The 17,672-nt window shown below is 32.8% G+C and overlaps 1 protein-coding gene and 1 long non-coding RNA gene across 2 annotated transcripts in view; both read left to right on the forward strand.

Moving 5' to 3' along the window:
- The window catches only part of LOC127699916 (uncharacterized), a 31,562-nt gene extending 23,204 nt beyond the window's left edge, over window positions 1–8,358 (forward strand). The window contains exons 3-4 of the long non-coding RNA XR_007981292.1: window positions 5,634–5,807; window positions 8,232–8,358. This is a non-coding gene — a long non-coding RNA (uncharacterized LOC127699916). The remainder of the gene's footprint in view (window positions 1–5,633; window positions 5,808–8,231) is intronic.
- Window positions 8,359–8,913: 555 nt separating this feature from the next.
- Window positions 8,914–17,052, forward strand: LOC127699910 (uncharacterized). The gene is made up of 4 exons (XM_052203300.1): window positions 8,914–8,998; window positions 12,707–12,820; window positions 14,400–14,475; window positions 16,268–17,052. Exons 1-4 carry the CDS (start codon window positions 8,956–8,958, stop codon window positions 16,752–16,754), a joined length of 720 nt encoding a protein of 239 aa, XP_052059260.1. The 5' UTR covers window positions 8,914–8,955; the 3' UTR covers window positions 16,755–17,052.
- The last annotated feature ends 620 nt before the right edge of the window (window positions 17,053–17,672 follow it).

Consider the following 17,672-nt stretch of genomic DNA (forward strand, 5'->3'; position numbering starts at 1 on the left):
TATATAACAATACATCTTACTTTTAACATTCAAGGGGAGAAAACTCCTAGTGAATGTTACCGCTTCGCTTCAAATAAAAATTTCCTATTTCGACAGACTACAACTAACAATTAAGTGAAATTTTTTGTCGATATCTTTTACAGTTTCTTAGGAGAAGCATGCACAAGCAAAAGCAAAAAAATTAAAACATGACTTTGACCTCTGAACTTGACCTTATTTTCTTTTGATGGACCCAGGACCTCAAAATAGAAGACCCTAGGGCTCTATCACTAAAGATTTATGAGTTTCTATTACTTTTCTCTTATGTCAAATACATAAGGGGAAATAACTCTCACATGGAATGTTCAGATCTCTTCGATCAAAATTATTCTTGACAACCTGAGAATGTAACGAGTAATTTGGTAAATTAAATTTGTCGTAATCTTTTACGGTTGCGAAGGAGTAGTACGCACAAGTAAAACAGTGTTCGGGGAGATAACTCTTACATGAAAAAGTGTTCGGTTAAGCGGTGTCAGTTTCAAAAGCGTACAAACTGTTAGATATCATTTGCAAAATATTTCAGCGACATCTTTTGAAATAACAATACAGCGCATGAAAAAAATTAGGCGGAAGAAAAAAAAAAACAAAGAAAAACCTAAAGGAAAGACCTAATTAATAGAACATTTATGACAGGGGGAATGAAAACAGAATAACGAACACGATTTAGACCCGTTACATATTTTTTGTATACCTCTGAATAAGATAACGTTATTCTGTATTCAGTAACGTCACACGTTTTCTGTCAGCTTTGAAGCAATGTATCTAAGCACAAGAATGGTGACACAATGTGTTTCTATATATGCATGGATTCAGTATACAATCCTGGTTATTATGTTAATTTTTAGTCTTTCTCCGTATAAAAAAACATAGCCATCTATTAAAAAATCTAAAAAAAAAAAAAGGTAAAAAAAAAGGCATTTTCCCTATATACCTATGTAAATTTGTCGCCAAAATTGACGTTTTCTTATAAAAATTACAAAAAAAACAGAAACTCGAAATTGGTGTATAATGTGTTGCGTGTGTTTTTTTTTATATTTGTTTTTATGTGATTAAACACTAACTAAGTAATGAGATAGGCTTGATTTATATTAAAAAAAATGTTTCTTAATCATGTTAACGCTATTAGACGTGTTACGAAATAGTATATACTCGACGCTGAGGTTGGCAAATTAGACTTTAAATGCGGGTATTGTATCAAAACACAAAAGTGATGTAAAGATTTAAATTACCCGTGTATCAATTGAATTTTGTGTTTATACTGCATAGTACTGATGTCCACGTATATTTGTTCCTTATAATAGACGTCCCTTTGATCTCTTTATTATGGACATTTCATTTTAAATATTTGTAATGGAATAAAAAGTCCATAACAATAATTTATTTAGGAATTAAAATAATGAATCCGATGATATGTCTTCCTTTTGGAACACTGACAGGAGGCAAGAGTATTGCAGAAAGGATATAAAATCCAGAAGAAAAAAGAGAAGGAAAGCTGAGAAAAAGAAGAAATAGATGAGAGAAACAACCCCTAACCCCGCCCCCACCAATCCTTATAAATAAAATAAATATTTACTTGCTATTTGAATTTTTTGAGTTTTCGAAATCAGCAGCGACGGACCATTTAACTTAAAGGGGGGGGGGGGGGGGGGGTTTACCCGAGGTCAGAACTTTTGGGCGTGTTACAAATAATGCAGAACCGACTTATCTTATCTTCGAGCGGGAGAAGAGGATACCCGTTTTGAGTATTAAACTCCTAACCTAGGAGCTTCTAAACTTTGTACAATGCTGCGGTATCTATATACATAGAAAATGTGCAATTCCTTTATGGATTCATTTTGGATATAGTTTGCCTTTTTTCAGAGTTTGAACCTTTGTTAATTTTTGGCAATTGTATATCATGCATATGACCAACATGACACCTCTATAGATCTTTAAAATGATTTAAAATATAATAATTTGTTTAAGTCTACTCAGGAAAAGCTTAGTTTCCCTTATATAATTTTTATGTAAAATGTTACTGGTTCGACCCAACGAAATGAGAATCTTTAGAACAAGACATCCTATATATATTCATGCACTGATGAGTCTAATGTAGACGAAACGCGCGTCTGGCGTATTAAATTATAATCCTGGTACCTTTGATAACTATTAAAACATTTCGAAGTGTAGTTTTGAGGTCTAAAATTGTATTACCCGTTTGACAAGCCGTTCAAACAGTCCAAAAAGTCTAAGGCATGTTGTTTCTTTGTTTATTTCTTTAACTTTAACTTTAACTAAGTCTTAGGGAAAAAAAAGTTTAAACTGAAATTGTAATTCCTCTTGTATGGGTACTATGTCAAATGTGACTCGTTTTTCGCTCGTTTGTTTGACATCCTAAATACATATTTCAGTATATTTCTCTTTGAGGTTTCTGTTCATGCTTCAAGTGCACAAATACATGCTTAGATGCCATTTCTTTGTGAAATCTATACACTGATTACTTCTCAGTCGACCGTAGAAAAATTGCTATAACTACGTGGCTGGTACCATAAACTGCCAACATCGTTAGGGGCAATTGACAGCAATTGTCATGCCATTTACAGACCACACACGGAGCTTCGGGCACAGTTTTATTCCACATACCGGCATTGCATACATATGCATGTATTTGTGGACAATATATAGGAATCATGTGCATTATATTTTTAAAATTCACACGCAGTAGTTTCATAGGACAACAGGATGATGCTCAACAGTTTAATTTACTGCTTTCAATTGACCAGGTATGGAATTAGATTTCCCCGAGGATTTTGTCATTTTATGTAATAAATATACCGCATGTCGTTCTCCGTTAGTTATCTTCTATAAGCGTCGTAAACTTAGAGATACATGTAGACCAAGTGCAGAAAAAAAGTTATCGTTGGGGATTTCGAATATATGTTGAACATGCTATTAGCCGCGTAAAAACTTTCAAACTCAAAATCAACCAGAGCAGACTGTGGAGCTTTGTTCGGGTTTAGTAGAGGTCGATTAAATGTTGTCTGTTATAAGACCAGTGACAAATATTTCATGCATTTTTAGGACGAGGTTAAGTAGTGGAGTATCAGATTGATAATTATGCTTGAAGAACAGTAATTATTATAAAAAAAATCAAACTGTCTTATTATGTGATTTTTTTTTCAAATCTAGAAGTGCATACTTGAATTACCATCAACCCCTTCCTACGAACACGTTACACCTTTCCCGTCCTTTAATCATAAGCAACGATATAAGAAAATAATCTTTCTAAATTAATATAATTTCGAATGAACGAAAGAAGTGTATAGGATACCTGGTTAACATCACGCAAATTGAATTTTACCTGTTTTAATCGTTAATCAATGTTTTGACACAGTCCCCACATTTAAAGTCTAACTTGTCAACCTCAGCGTCGAGTATATAACTTTTCGTAACACGTCTATTATTATTCTTATTGAAGAATTTTCTACATGTTACTGTTCGCCTTTTTAGATTGAATTATTGCTATTTCTCAGCAGTAACATAGCCACTGCCTCATAGAGTGGTGTTAACATACTACTATTAAAACTTTATGTTCGAACATGCTCACACTTTTTGGGTTTTATTAATAGGGTTGCGGTCAACATCACAAATTGGTTGACTGATAAGAAGTGTTTATGCCTGAAATGACTAGCAGCATGTTTTAGCCGTCTTAGTTCTCAACATACCGGAATAAACCTGATATATATTTACTCACTGTGGCTTATTCTCGATTGTGTCGTTTTGAAATTGGAATTGTTGGTCAAGTGATGCATATATAGTAGGGGACGTTTACACTCCCAATCTCGCTCTATTCAGAGTTTACGAGATTTCAATATGTTGTACTTGTTACCTTGATATGATGATATATATCTTCTTAATCGATTTATGAGATTTGAACACTGGTAAACTGCTTTTACCTACATTTACGTAAAAGCCATTTTATTACAAACATTGCAGGAATTATGTAACTAAAGTCTCATAAAACATTATAAACTAATTTCGATTGCAAGTAGAGAAAAGATAAAAGGGGCAACCAAAACGATAAGTTGACAAAAACAGACAATATCATGAAAAAAAAGAAAAAAAAACTACAGAGAAAACTAGTGACTAAGGAACATGAACCCAACTAAAAATCGGGGGTTACGCATTGGCAGTTCCTCCTGTATTCGCACCATCATCGTACCATTTTTCCAAACCAATTTGTAAGCAACATTTGACATCAACACGCATTAATAAATCGGGTGTATCATCTTCTAAATGTATACAAAGGCGACACTACACGGCCAAATCTTTAGACAACCTGATCCGATATTTTGATACCTGGGATTAAAACAAGGTATATATGATATCCCAGAACAAATAATGGAAAAGCATATTTTCAGAATTTAACAATTATAATATGATTCAGATATCATTTTGTTTTTATTAGGCTTATTCTTAAGCAGTCAGAGCAAATTGTTTAATTCTCTTGGTTATTTATTACATATACTGTGGTCAACAATGGCATCGTTATGCGTTGTTCTAAGGGAAAGATGTATTTTTGTAATAGCCTCAAACAACATTTCAAATTTGTTTTTGTACATTTAATTTTGTCTTGCAATTTCTGTATTTCTTTTTTTCTATTATATTCTTGTTTTTTATCGACATTCGTTTTTTGGTAAAAGTCTTATACAGAACAAGTCAGCGGCAATATAGTCAGGATATTTATGTTAAAACTGTTAGGTAGTTATTGGGCAACTCTTTAACTTACCTTTATGAATAGAATATTTCATACATTTGTTCACAATATATGACACCGACTTTCGTGTGTCCAATAGTGGTTTCTTGAATAATCGACATTATATTCACCAGATGCCAGTACCACAGCACTTACTTCCGGGATGATAGTACCCAAGAAGACAGATATTTCCCCCTAAAAAAATATCTGAAATATCAAAACCAGGATGTCTAGACTTGAATAAAGCAATGTATGGCAAGAAAAAAAAATATACGGTTTTCAATTAGTATATAAATATGGCTTACACTTGGTATTATAGGGCACTAAGTTTTACTGAAATTACCTCAAAACATAACACCTTGTAACCTTCTATAAGGATATTTGTTGATTTTGATAACTTATGACGGCCATCTTGGAAAAAGCCGCCATATTAAAATTTCAATTTAAGTCCATAGCTAATATTTTTCGAAACACCTAGCACTACTATCATGCCAGATTTGACCTTGAATGTGACCTTATATAAGTGATATATGCTGATTTTATCATTTTATGGTGGTCATCTTGGAAATAGCCGCCATTTTTAAATTTCAAGGTGGGTTCATGGCTAATATTGTTTGAAACACCCAGAACTACTACCATGTCAAATTTGGTGTTTTTTATCCCCAAACCCACAATTTTGTAACCGGTTTGCAGGACTTATAGTCTTGAACATGTTGCGTCTTTGTTTATTTTTTGTGTGTTTTGGTATTGTGCTTCATGTTGATTCATTAATTCGCAATGGCGATAAAAAGCGAATACTACATTACAATGAAAGAAGAAAAGTGTATATATTATTTGTAATCTTCTTTAATATATTTAGGAAATGAAGAGATTGTATGGACAAAGCCGTATTTAAAAAGCTGTAATTATTGCATCAAGGACCAAAACTCATTGTTATTAGAACCTTCAACATACTGTTCGAAAAATTGGGACCAAGGAACTATATCTTGGACAAACGTTTTCCGTAATGTCTGTCATTGTCAGCTTTCGAAAGGTATATATATGTATATATTTATGAAAAAAACAAAATAAAGTGAGTTTAAAACATTGTCAGTTTGACATTGACATTTCCCTTCAAAAGTCCCTTCAGAAGGATGAAAGCCTCTAGACAACCGACAATATTTTAACTCACTTTCTATTGTTTTTTTCATAGATATATAATTCTGTGCATGTGAACTTTTTTTCTTTCCAATATGTATATATATATATATATATATATATACATTTAGTTGAACTTTTGTTTTACGCAAATACAAAATGCAGACACGTGGAAATAGGAAATCAAAAGCAACTATATTTGTTCATTACTGTTACAATTGCTACTACCACTTTAGTACCACTACAACACATTTAAACAACATATGACTTGCCGCTTTATGTTAACGGCAATACCTAATTATCTATCAAGTGAAAAATCTAACTCAATGTGTGCATGATAATTTATCGACATAATCGACCTATGATACCGAATTGAAATGTGCATTGCTTTTTGAATAATATCATGATTATACCATTGACGATTCCGAGTGCGAAACAAGCAACGATTGTATCAATTGAAAAGTTTAATAGCCGGGATCATATTTTTGCACGTCCAAAGGAACGCTAGGAGACAAGAAATACTCCCTACATGAGATAAATTGATTTGAAAAACAAACCACACAGTACAATGTCACTATCAACCAACTAGCAAATTGCCATTCAATTAAACACGTCCTTTGGTGGAATCCCGCGCAATTCAGTGTAATAAGTTTTCTAATTGCAACATAAATGTTTACATGTTTCAAAAGCGTGAAATTAATTGCTAATAAACTATTGTTCAGTTGAGACCCAAACTTTACAACAAAAGAAATGATATTAACTTCCCAATTGTGAACTTTCTATATCTATGTAACAACATTTCAGCAGCGCATGCATATGAAGTATATCTATTCCCGGTTAATACAATATTCCAAGGCTAGCGTTTCCTATCATGATTTCCTTGATAGAGGATTGCTTCTCACAAGGAAGCTATTAAACCAACAGTTCCAAGTGGTTAAGTTAAGATCATATCTCGAAAATTTTACGGGCGACATCACGAGTTGGTTGACCGTTATGAACTATCTTTTTCACAGATGACGACAGCAATGTTCCAATCATCGTAACCACAATCCCTTCCTCCTTTTCCCCTAATTTGGCTTACCGTTTTAGATTTATCACCGGGTTTGTACTTACAAGAGCAACACGACGGGTGCCACATGTTGAACAGGATCTGTTTACCCATTCGGACCTGTGATCATCCCCGGTTTTTGATGGTGTTCGTGTTACTCAGTCCTTAGCTTTCTGTAATGTTTTTTTTTGTATAGTGTTGTTTGTCATTCGATCTTTTCTTTTTTGCCATTGCGATGTCAGTTTATTTTTGACTCATGAGTCAGAAGGTCCCTCTGGTATCTTTTGCCAAAATAATAGTATTCGTTCATTTGTACCATTTAAAAAAAAAATACTTCCTTACGACAATTTGTCCTTAAGCTATCATACTCAGTCTAATTGTTTGTCATCTAGTAATGTGTAGTTTACCATATAACACTAGCATTTTGATTCATTGTTTTTTTAAGTTAAGTATTTAACTTTATTTGCCTTAAGTTTTATCGAAGCATAATGATGTTTCGAGAACTCAAAATCTTTTAACGTTTTGTAAAAAAGGTTAATATTCTTAGAAGTGATATTATGCAGTATATGTAGTAAACGACCTGAGTATCATTTTTTTCATTTGTAATGTTACCATTGATATTTTTGATTCGGTCCCGAGAGTATTAGATCATCAATGCAGAAGACAGCAGTCCTTTGATAACATTATACACCCTTGACATGCTTGATGTGGTCATGTTGTGTTAATTCAGTTTCATAAGATGTTAAAATCATTTTAATAAAATTTGCTCTTAGTTTGTTCTACCCCATACATAAATAGCCTTAGTCACATAAATTTGTAGAATTCATTAATTTGGAAATTATTTGAAGTTCCACCTGTTTTTGTAAGAGGGTCATGTTAAAATCGTGATTATACAAAAAGCGAGTCTTGTATCTTTGATGGGATTTTTACTTTATGTAGCATAGCAACACTGAACGAATGCGTTTTTTCTGGGACCTTTAACCATTTCTTCAAGGTCGCCAAGGAACAGGATTAAATGGGCTACATTTTGTAGGTCACGTTTTTTTGTTAACATTTTGCATTTGAACCATGGCACGTTTGAGCTCTAACTGATCAAACAAATTTAACTGTAAATGGTTTTCTTTTGAAACTTGTACAATCAAAGTGTTTTCTTGAGACAATCATGCTGCATCCTTCCAATGCGACGTGGAACATGCCTCAATTGCGTAGCTATCTTATTTATTCTCTTAATTGGTGTGAACTAAGACATTCTAAGATAATAATATATTCCAGCGGAAGTTGGGAACGAAATTCCACTGCAATGTTTAGCAGGTCAATTAGTGAATCATGATGGTGAATGGAAGCTGAACGAAACTAAAAGGGATTGTTCTAAAGGATTACATTGGTATTTGTGTAAGAATGGTAAGTTTGAACCAGTAATGTATTTATATAAAAAAGACAAATCTAATATAAGCAATTGTTTACATATTAACATAAGTTATAAATAGTTTTGAAACGTTTATCTGGGCATCAGTTTACCATGACGTTTACTGTAATGAAACTTTGAGCGTTGGAGAGGTTGTTTTCGGTTTTGTCCCAGATATCACCGAGTTTTTTTGGGGGGTTCGTGTTAATTAGTCTTTACTAGTACACATTTTTGTTAAGGGGCCAGCTGAAGCTCGCCTCCTGGTGCGGGATTTCTTTGCTGCGTGAAGCCCAAGTGGTGGCCATGGGCTGTTTTCTGCTCTTTGGTCGGGTTGGTGTCTCTTTGACACATTTCCCGTTTTCATTCTCAATTTTTTTTCGTTTTTAATATTGTGTTGTTTTTTTTTCGTTTTTTGTCAAAACGTCATCTAAGGGCACTAACGCCTTAAGGAGACATCAATGGTTATAATTGCATTGTCATTTTTGTATATCATTTATTGCTTTTTTATCATAAATTGAAGTCATTTAACCATTAACAGCTACATCTCAATCTACCACTTCAACGAGCACTGAATATGTTTCATCCAAATCCATGATGACATATAATAAAACAGTTGATACAACCTTATCACCAGGTAAGTGTTTTTTTTTTATATATAACAGATAGTAAATCTGATTGCAAAAGTTTATCGTTTAATGTCAACAAGACATTTAAAAAGACTTTTGTAAGTGGTGAATTAACTCATCGATTCCGAATAGCCTTGTTAAATTGTGATTAATTCCGGAATTAAATACATATAGCCCGAAAAAATGAAATAGTTCAAATACATTTTTGATATATTAAATGGTTTACTAGACTCAATGGACCAACCCGACTGAAATCTAAATCTGCAAGAAAATAAGAACCTAGTCAGTCTGAAAAACTTATACCTAGACATAACAATGTTCAAAAAGTGAAGACAAGAGGGTTTTAATAAAAAGCTATCTGTATCCACAATATAAAACAAGCATGATTTGTATTCAGATGGCATTATAGAATTCATTTTAAAAATATGTGAATATTATAAGGTATCCACTTTTTCAATTTTTTAATGTTTTCTTTTTGTTATCTATAACAAGCAGAACACAAACAAACCAGTAAATAACATACAGTTTTAACACATTTAAGTCTGGGTAGTTCTAATTTGTCAGTTGCTACACCTTAAGCTGATGGTGTCACAAAATCCCCGCCCCAACGTAGGCGCACAAAAGATTAATAAGAGTAATTCATAAAACAGCGTTTAATGTGAATAATATTTCTCCTTGCGAACAACAAAGAATTTAACAACATCCGTGTTCGAATGCCAGTACTTTAGTATTGGCGACTGGGTTGGTGATTTCCTCGAGGAACATCATCCCACTAGCAAAAGCATAAACTCGACTCATTTGACATTATGGCATTAACAGTTCAAGTGCCACTGCAAAATCTACTAAGCATTTTAGACTGAGACGCATGACATCTGTATTGCTGCAAAGGATGTCCTAAAATAAACCTGGAGGAGAATTAAATATACGATTTCCTTCTTCGGAAGGTCCATAAATTGTAGGCCAATATTAACGTGTTCCGTGTTAAAAATGACCTATCTGGAAGAGGTAAATGTTGTTGACCGGGCAAATTATATTACTCTAAATAACTCTTTGTATTATTTCTGTAATATTGAGAAATTTTCCTTCTTTTGTGTTCAATCCCATCCCCCTTTTCATATGCGATTGCCGTTATCATTTTACTACATGAAAATAAGGAGATGTGGTATGATGGCCAATGAGACAACTATCCACCAAAGTTCAAATGAAGTTGAAGTAAGCACCCATACGGCCTTCGACAATGAGAAAAACAATTCAATTGAGAAAACTTACGGCCTAATTTATATCAAAACAATTCAAGCAAACAAATATGACAGACATGAACCAACAACAACAACTGAACTATAGGCTCCTGACTTGAGACAGGCACATACAGAATGTTGCGGGGTTAAACATGTTTGAAGACGCTAACCCCTCTTCCATAACCTAGGACAGTGGTGTAACAGTACAACATAAGAAAAAAACTATAAAAATCATTTGAAAAGGGCACAAATCATTAGAGTTGAACATTTCCACAATTTATGTATGTTCGATGAACAGATTTGCAAAAAAAGAAACAAAAAACCCAGATAATAACCAAAAGACTAAAAGACAAATAGAAACAATACATACAAGCAAAAAAAAACAACACTTGCCTAATCAAACGCTACGAATACACACCTATGTTTCGGATTTGTCAATGGGCTGCTTCACAGTAATATTCATGCACTATTGCTGACACGTGAACTTTTATTGACTAGTTGCATTCGCTACAGGGAATGTGGATAATGTGCATGAACTATTTCTTTATCAAATATAATAAACTATACTGTTAGGTAAAATAATTGAGGTATGAAGTCGCAGGATTTTAGATGATTTAACATAGCAACTAATGCCATTGTTTACCCTTTTTAAAACATGATACGTAACCACATATCGAATCAAAGCGATATATTTTTTACGACGGAACCAACAGAGGAATAACATCAGGAAATAGGAAAAATAATAAAAGATAAACGTTATATTGAAAAGCATTCAGATCTATTTCACAAAAGGGGAACAATGCATACACCAAATGTGAATATCTACCCTGACCCGTCCTTATCTATATACAAAACTGAACATTGGTGTACTAACTCAAGATAGACATTAACTAAGTTTATAACAAAATATAAGGTTATAACTTAAATAGAAACAGGATATCTCTTCAATGTAAATACTGCTATCTGGACATATGTGCTTCATTTGGTAATACAATAAGCAATTGCAAAGTCCATGCTTTCGTAAGGAAAAACCTAAACACTCTTCAGACCAAAAGACAAAATAGGCGGTGGACAAAGGCATTATCCATGTCATATGGAAAATTTCCTTAGAAAGAAATATGAAGGGGTTTAGGATATATGGATAGACACTTTAAAGAGACTTTTAAAAACTAGGGACAAGTTAACACAGAATCAAACAATATCAATGAACAAAAATAAATTAAAGTTAAAGGTAAGAAAATGCAGTGCGCTAATGTAAAATTAAGTATGAAATAATCGTGTATATACATAGAATAAACTTAAAAAGAAATAAAAAGAAATCGAGGATACTAAGTAAGCATTTATTCGTGTGGACTGTTTATACCTTCTCCAATAGGAATGAGAAACCGTTCTAACATATTACAAACTATTTGTCTTATCATAATCAAGTGTTGTGAATATGTCCTGCTAATATTAGCCACTTGATGTTGAGCAGTCCTTAATCAACCAATTTACATATCAGATAGCATGACCCTTGTGGACTCTTAGGTTAAGGTTTTTTACTACTGAGGAAACGTTTATTTTATAATGTAATTATCGATACCAGTTTTATTTTATCGAATGCGCATTTCAACTTTCAGAGAATATGCTTTGTAGTATTTGCTGCTGAATGTTGAACATATTCATGAATCAACCACTGTATATATCGAATATATGACTGTTGCATGTGTTGCGAACTCTAATTTAATATTTGCGACTGCCATAAACATGTAGTTGTTATTTTTATGATATAAGCGAACCGTGTAGCATTACGACCAACTCGAAAAGGTGTATAATACTCCAGGATATGGGATGTTTTTAATTTATCAAATTGACAATATATTCCATTTTATGAGGTATGATAAATCCAGTTTAACAGACAAGCAATTGGCATTGAAATGTAAATTGAATATATTATTATTATTTCTATACCAACATACAGTCTTTTAAGCTTATCGGCTCAAATCGTTCGCAATCAATTTCCTGTTCTATCAGCTTAAAATGGCTTATGAGCAGGTTCTAATTTTGCTGCATTACTAAATTTCGGTGATTTCTGACATAGCAGAAGTAATACTTTGTTTTAAGCATCAGCATAGTTAGCATTTAGAGTCAGTTAAGGACTGAATTGGATTTCGGGATAAATAATGATCGGAGATAAGCGCTCTTAGGGGATAGCAGTATAATATACGTACTTTAAAATTCGACTTTCCGTTGAACGATTTAGGTGAACCTTATTTGCAGCAACAAATAAGCAATAAAAAGATTGGGCATAATCCATATTATACTGTGACAATTTAAAACATGAATGATCATCAAATAACAAATAAAATACTTCTTACATATACTTTATATATACAAATGCAATATCAAGAAGTATGGGGAAAAGTACATGCACTATTTCGTGGTGTTCGTGTCCAAATACCGTATAACATCCTCATTCACTCTTTTTTTACATTATAGGACGTATTTCGTCTTCCATGCATTCCACTGCTTCACCAGGAGGCACTAAAAGTAGTGAACAACCACAACAGAAAATAAATGATAGCAAACAAGGAAGTAACTCAAAAATTATCGGTGAGTAGAGAATGTATTTGAATAATTTGTTTTTTAAAACATATCTATGTTTTACTTTCTGCTTGTTTTTCAATCCCAATAATCTTACGTTTTATGCAATATATGAATCAGAGTAAAACGTTGAATACATACTACATTGTAAAAAATGTAAGCTAAATCATATGTCGACAACACAATGGCAAACAATAATCAGATAAATCAACAGTCCTTAAAAACTAAACAGAAATCGAAGAATTAAACAAAACAAATCCTATAAAAAAACTAGATTTGACCCAAGATTTCTATAATTGTAAACAGTTCTTGTTTCATAAGTGGCACCAATCTTATTACCAGTCCTTTTATAAGAAGCATCAACTGTAAGTCCTCAATTACGATAAAGAGCAATAGATAGTCATTTCTGATTTTGTAGCAGTAATCCAATTCAGTTACTTATTTAGTTTTAATCTAATTCATAAGGATGATTTAGTTGAGTTACTTTCCTATAGTAACAAGTCCTCTTAGAGAAAAGTCAATTGGGAAACACAAGAACATTAACAATTGTATGAACGAGGACATATATATCCAATATGTAGACGCGACTTAAATGCTGCTTCATAAAGACGGAAAGTTCGTAATATAAAAAAAAGCAACTGTTAATTTATTACAAAGAGACAATAGAATACGGATCAGACGTCTATTCTGGTATCTAGAGATTGAAGACCGTGAAAACATAACGCTATCGAGTTTGGACACAGACACATCGTATTTGTCAATCAATTCGTGATGGTGATTATGAAACTTATACAATGTCTATTTCCGCCAGCTTCCATGTAGCCCATTTCGAAGAGTTTTTGCATCAGGAGCACACTCCTATTTAGACTTGTCCGCTCTATACAAACTGTTGCTTATTGCAATGGTTATTAAAAGGTGTACACTTTTAACTGAAAATTGCCTACTCATTGTTTCATCCTAACAGTAAGTAATAAAAGTGAAAAGGTTTTGTAAAAGTTTCGTTATCATTTAAATGTTGTTATAACTGTGTCCTTAAAAGTAATAATAATCTTTTTTTTTTGCGTTTACAAAGTTTGAGGAACTTTCATTTCTGCTATAGATACATTAAGTTATTACCTACAGTCCCACGATAAGTAAATATCTAAAATGTAAAAACAAATGATATAAATGAAAATAGAATACAATTGGCTGTTGTTAAATAAAAACAGCTTATTGAACTCACCGTGGGAATTATTTGTATTGATGAACGTGTGCTGATTAATGAATATCTTATCTGTTCATGATTTAAGCACGCATTCTGAGGGGTGCGTATTGGTTTTTGGTCTCTTGCATCAAAATAAATAGATATAAAATATTGAAAACTTCTCATTAGGATCTGGTCCTATTATTTTGTTAACATTTCCGTCAATAGTCAACGACAAGTGTTTCAACTTTTTACCACTTGATTATTATTGCCCATAACACTACATGCCCACTACAAGAGCTGATACGTTTGATAAACATATGAAACGATATTTGTAATTGGCTTGATATTCATGTTTATCGGTCATTTATATATATATAATTTTTAATTATGTAAAATTCATAGGTGCAGTAATTGGTGGACTACTAGGAGCTTGTTCTGTAGTTGCTTTGTTAGCTGTACTGATAGTATGTAAAGTAAGGTGAGCAAGGTTTTTTGCAGAGCGCAATGCTTGACATAATCTATTTAAGAATGAAAGGATATTGCTTGTGTTATTCTGCATTTCATAAAAGACATGTCTGCGTCTGTCCCAAGTCAGGAGCCTCTGTCCTTTGTTAGTCTTGTATGATTTTTAATTTTATATATAAAAAAGAAGATGTGGTATGATTGCCAATGAGACAACTCTCCACAAAAGACCAAATGACACAGAAATTAACAATTTTAGGTCACCGTATGGCCTATAACAATGAACAAAGCCCATACCGCACAGTCAGCTATAAAAGGCCCCGAAATGACAATGTAAAACAATTCAAACGAGAAAACTAACGGCCTAATTTATGTACAAAAAATGAACGAAAAACAAATAAGTAACACATAAACAAACGACAACCACTGATTTACAGGCTCCTGACTTGGGACAGGCACATACATACAGAATGTGGCGGGGTTAAACATGTTAGCGGGATCTCAACCCTCCCCTAACCTAGGACAGTGGTGTAACAGTACAACATAAGAACGAACTATAAAAATCAGTTGAAAGAGGCTTAACTCATCAGACGGATACAAATACAAATACTACAAATACAAGTGGACTAGGCCGAGTACTTGTATATCCAAACAACAAAAAGACACTTAGTTCAGATCTGAGAGTACTCGCAGATACTGACTAGTTCAAAGCCACTAACAACTTATAAAAAAAATCATGCATCTAAGACTAAATTATCAATCCGTACACATCCAACATCCAATGGATTTAGTGTAAAGACGTCATAAACAGTCAGAGAAAAACATGACATTGTGCAATGCCAAGATACAAGTATCGACAGATTGTAGATCCATGTATGTGTATATGTATATAACAATAATATTTAGTTTGCTTTTAATTTACTGATAACAAAATCAATATCAGTACCAATTTGTAATGATCTAATTACAGTGTTGAATTGATAACCTTTTAGAATAAGATTATTTTAAGGATCAATAAGTTTACCAGGATCGTTTTTAAATTTCCGGGCACGGTAAACAATATTGCCGTAAAAATGAGGATGTTTTTCATTACCGTTTGAAATAGGTTTTCTACAGGTAAAACCAAACTTCAAAACCAAATCTTTATATCTGTGGAAGAATTTAGTAAAGGTTTTAAGTAATTTGTGGTAACGTAATCCCTGGCTTAATAATTTACCAGTAAAACATAGATTACGTTTGTTAAAATCAAAAACGTCACAACATACACGGGCATAGTTCATTTATATGTTTAAGAGTTTAGTATGACGTCCATTTTCACTGAACTAGTACACATGTTTGTTTAGGGGCCAGCTGAAGCCCGCCTCCGGATGCGGGATTTTCTCGCTGTGTTGAAAACCCATTGGTGGCCTTGTGCTGTTTTCTGCTCTTTGGTCGGGTTGTTGTCTCTTTGACACATTCCCCATTTCCATTCTCAATTTTATTTGTGACGCAAACATATACACCTTATATTTTAAGAGACACAAATGCAAATCTTATATTTGCAACAGTTTTTAAACGTCTTAATAAATTTGCAACTGTTATATGATCACGTGGAAAGAAAGAACTTTTGTTAGAACAAGAGAACACTTACATAAATTATAAATCCGCCATTATATATAACAATTGGGGAAATTTAAAAAAGCAATCTGTAGGAAATTTCAATAACCGTTATACTGATGAAAGATACAGATATTCATAAAGGTATTTGTCTTCATAGTTTTTCATATTCTATACATATAACCATATGTTAATGTTACTTTGGATTTCAGGTCAATTGGAGTTTTTAAAGAAACATCGAAACAAAATAAACAAGAAACTAGTAAGATGCAATTTTCAAAAATAGCATATCAAGATTCAAATAATACAACAGATAAAACAAGTACAACGTCAACATCAAACGAGACTCACGGACTTGCAGAAAACAGTACAGCAGTATATGCCGTAGTAAATAAGATAAAGACACCGGGAAATATAAACGATACCTACACTGATGCAGGATATGGAGAATATGATCATTTACATGATATACAAAATCGAAGAATTAGTCCACAAGAACATTTGTATCATAGTCATGGTGCACCTCGAAATGAGGATGACCAAACATATGATAGTTCCGACTTCGGGAAAGGAAAATGCAATGATGGAAACGGTTTATATGATCAGTCGTTTTCAGTGATTGAAGAGGAGTATTCATATTCGACAAATAAAAACCATGACAACAGCAATTCCATCGGCATATACGACAAGGCATCTTAACTACTTGTTTGTTTTTAAATAACATTTAACTTTTATACAACAAATACATTCTTTCAACATATTTTTGGTAAACACTCAGCTTACAAAAACATTATCAATCGAATATTATATGTGTTGTGGAACGTCTCTAACAAGTCCTATCTGTTATATCACCCTGATTAGATGTCCGAGTTACAAATAGATTACACTTACAAAATTCCATCATTAATTAACGTCGTATTTAAACAAAATCAAGGCCCGTTTAAGATAAGATACTAGTAGGTACTTACTAGTAATTAACAAAGGACGATAAATCATTAAGAAAAATATAATTTCAGTAAAAAATTATGATAATGGTCTAGTTAATGTCAATCGATATTTTGTTCTTTGAATTATATATATTCAGAAAATTATGATCATTTTATCAAAATATATACTTATTTACACACTGTTGTCCTTTTCTCTAAACTTACAGTTTTAAAAATTATTCGAAACCCTTAGGTTTTCTACCCACAAAAATTATATATAGCTCTAGCATTATTTCTTCTTTAAGTTTCTAGCGATCCTTCAATTATTGAAGATTATTCGCCGATTATTTGTCACAACTTTTTTTAAATATTTTGTTTTTTATGTTCCTTAACTTCGAATTTTAATTGAAATATTACTTCCAACTGTTTTTTATACGCGCGAGGATCAACTGCGTTCCACTGCGTTCCAACTTATTTTTTTTCAATTTATTTTTCGGTCTTTACTTTAACGTGAGTACTTATGAACATATTATTGGTTTCAAGTTGTTTATATGATATCAGGAGTAAACATGTTGCTCAGAACAGGCGAGTGTTGAGTGGGATGAATGCATCGAAAACACATTAAATCGTTGATTATTTTATTAGAGCTGATATATTGTATGCTTGTTGTTACCAAGTGTTTGTGACCCGA

The sequence above is a fragment of the Mytilus californianus genome, unplaced genomic scaffold (assembly GCF_021869535.1).
Source record: "Mytilus californianus isolate M0D057914Y unplaced genomic scaffold, xbMytCali1.0.p SCAF_44, whole genome shotgun sequence".
Classification (NCBI taxonomy): Eukaryota; Metazoa; Mollusca; class Bivalvia; order Mytilida; family Mytilidae; genus Mytilus; species Mytilus californianus.

What these genes read in the sequence shown, in the direction of transcription:
- LOC127699910 (XM_052203300.1), top strand. Translation starts at nt 8,956, where the DNA reads ATGATGACATATAATAAAACAGTTGATACAACCTTATCACCAG. An exon ending in TGATACAACCTTATCACCAG is followed by an intron (nt 8,999 to 12,706) that starts GTAAGTGTTTTT and finishes TTTACATTATAG; the next exon opens with GACGTATTTCGTCTTCCATG. An exon ending in CTGATAGTATGTAAAGTAAG is followed by an intron (nt 14,476 to 16,267) that starts GTGAGCAAGGTT and finishes TTTGGATTTCAG; the next exon opens with GTCAATTGGAGTTTTTAAAG.